At 37.2% G+C, this 2,313-nt stretch overlaps 1 protein-coding gene across 2 annotated transcripts in view; it reads left to right on the forward strand.

The window, feature by feature from the left end:
* LOC137043668 (integumentary mucin C.1-like) overlaps nt 1-1,797 on the forward strand; it is a 19,298-nt gene extending 17,501 nt beyond the window's left edge. For both annotated transcript variants that reach the window (XM_067419987.1, XM_067419988.1), the window contains 2 exons: nt 47-233; nt 322-1,797. In XM_067419987.1, the coding sequence (XP_067276088.1) occupies nt 47-233; nt 322-467 (333 nt within the window). In that variant the 3' untranslated portion in view covers nt 468-1,797. The remainder of the gene's footprint in view (nt 1-46; nt 234-321) is intronic.
* Nucleotides 1,798-2,313: the final 516 nt, after the last annotated feature.

Here is a 2,313-nt window from a genome sequence, read left to right on the forward strand (position 1 = left end):
CTGCCACTGTCTCTTGCTTTTTTGTCTTCCTCTCTTCTTACTCTAGGTATTCATCAGCTGCTCAATCATCATATGTGAGGCGAACAATCCCAACACCCGCTGCTCTCAGGGCTGCGTCAACAGCACAGTCACTCCACCACCCCACAACCATCGCAAAAGAGAGGCTCCCACTCAGACCGGCAGTCACTTCATCTCCCAGGGGCCCCTGCGGCTGAAGAGGAGCAGTACATCACGTAAGACTCTACTTCATGCAGCTTGTGCATTATATCATTGTATACTAAAATATGGTGTTAACTGTTACAACCTTCACTCCCATTTCAGAGATCACCGTCCAAGATCTGAATCTAAACCTTGTTGTGGTCGCTAGCTGTCTACTGGCAGCAGTTGCCATGGTGTGTGCAGTGGTTACCTTCAGATCCAGGGGGCCAAGTATCAAATACCAAACAGTGCCATCATATGAGTTTTGAGCAAGTCAGCTGTTTGTCATTTTTTCAAAGCACGATGCTCTATTTTTCCTGCTCTGAAAACAGAGACTTTACCAGATTGTTGGTGTGCTATAACAAAACACTGTAATGGAAATATTTGGTAAAATGTGTTTTCTTTCATTTGTAATCATTTTAGTAATGTGAATGTAATGTAACTTTAAAACTTAGGGATTGGGAATACATCAGCTTCAATTTATGATTATGACAAAATGATCATTATTGGCAAAAGGAGCAAAGCAAATGTGTAAACAGAACTAGATTTGTTGTTGTTTCTGTCATTATATGCTTGCTGGGATTTCACAGTGGCATTTTGTGGTGTTTTTCTAACATTTAAATTTTGTCATTATCTGCATGTCATTTCAAAACTTTTTTCTTGTTTTTATTTCTATATACAAGAAAGAAGTCAGTTCAGTTTAAAATGACATAAAGGGGATAAATGATGACAAAAAAAATGAAATAACCCTTAAAGTTAGTTGCTAACTGACCAGTCAAGAACATGTCATAGTAAATTTGATTAATTTCTGTGATATAGTTCCATCTGTCCAATTCTCAACCAATTATTTATTACAAATGCTCACAGAATTCTCTATGGGTTTATTCAAAGAGTAATCATATGTTGGTAAACGACGCTTTTCATTCCTATGTTGCCTATTGTGTTATAATATGTGCATTTAATGATGTAATTCTTCATAAATCTATAAAATTTACTTTTTAACTTGATTGTTACAGCATACTTTCTGTATTAAAGGAAGTTATTGTAAGATTGCGGCCAAAACTGGTACTGCAATCACTTTCAAATGACTGTAGAGCGGTGTATCCCTCTCCCCCTCCCCCCTGACTCGAGGTTGCCAGATAGGCTGCAGGATCAGCAGGAACGTTTGTAGATCTGCAGCTGTGGTAACTAGAGCAGAGCTGGCAACCCGGATGCCTAAACACTACTGACTTCGTCGATAGGTGGAGAGCTTCAGGCCAAAACACAACATGTCAACATCAACATCAGTTGAGGGCTGCAACAACAACTTTTAAATGACAATATCCTGTCCGGACTACTGTTGTCAGTGATATAAGTATTTGAAATTAACATGATTTCTTAATGTCTATAGGGACATATCAGGGCCATTTTATGATGAATTGAAATACATTTCTTACATACAATTCCTTTAAACATTCTGGTTGAAATAACAAATGGTCAACATTTTGTTGAAATGGTGGTTATTCTGATTCACCCTTTTAAGCTATATTACAGCAAACATATACAGTAAATAGTTAGATAGTATTTGTTTGGCTATATAGCCCATAAAGGGCTATATATATGTCATAATGGCAAAATTATAACCCAATATATAATTTCATTATGATGATATGCCCAACGTGTTTGTGTATGACGGCAAAGGTTTCTCATTGAAATGAATAAAGCTCTGTTTGTCGAAAAATTACACTTTAGACTTTACACTTTTTAATTACTCATTCTCAATAGTTGTCCACTCATTGTAAAAGTTAGAACCTCCCATGTGTCCTTAGAATTAGAACGCCTGGCCCTTAGAATTAGTTCTGCCTGACACCTTTTGAGCCCTCAAATTAGATTTCCCATGACCCCAAAGGTCACCAGAACAGTCTCTGTGTCCTAAGCTTGGAGAAGTGTCCTGCATGGCATTTGTTAGCTCCTGTGTGAATTCAAACACAACTCTAAATAATCAATCTTCTTCATCAGTTTTTCCACCACAATAGTGAGTATGTTGTACTGGAATTTGAAGAGGACTATACTATTATACCCAAAACTATACCCAAAAAGTCTCTAAACTATAATTTTAGAAAGTACATTCCAAAA

This window comes from Pseudorasbora parva, chromosome 16 (assembly GCF_024679245.1).
Source record: "Pseudorasbora parva isolate DD20220531a chromosome 16, ASM2467924v1, whole genome shotgun sequence".
In the NCBI taxonomy this organism is placed as follows: Eukaryota; Metazoa; Chordata; class Actinopteri; order Cypriniformes; family Gobionidae; genus Pseudorasbora; species Pseudorasbora parva.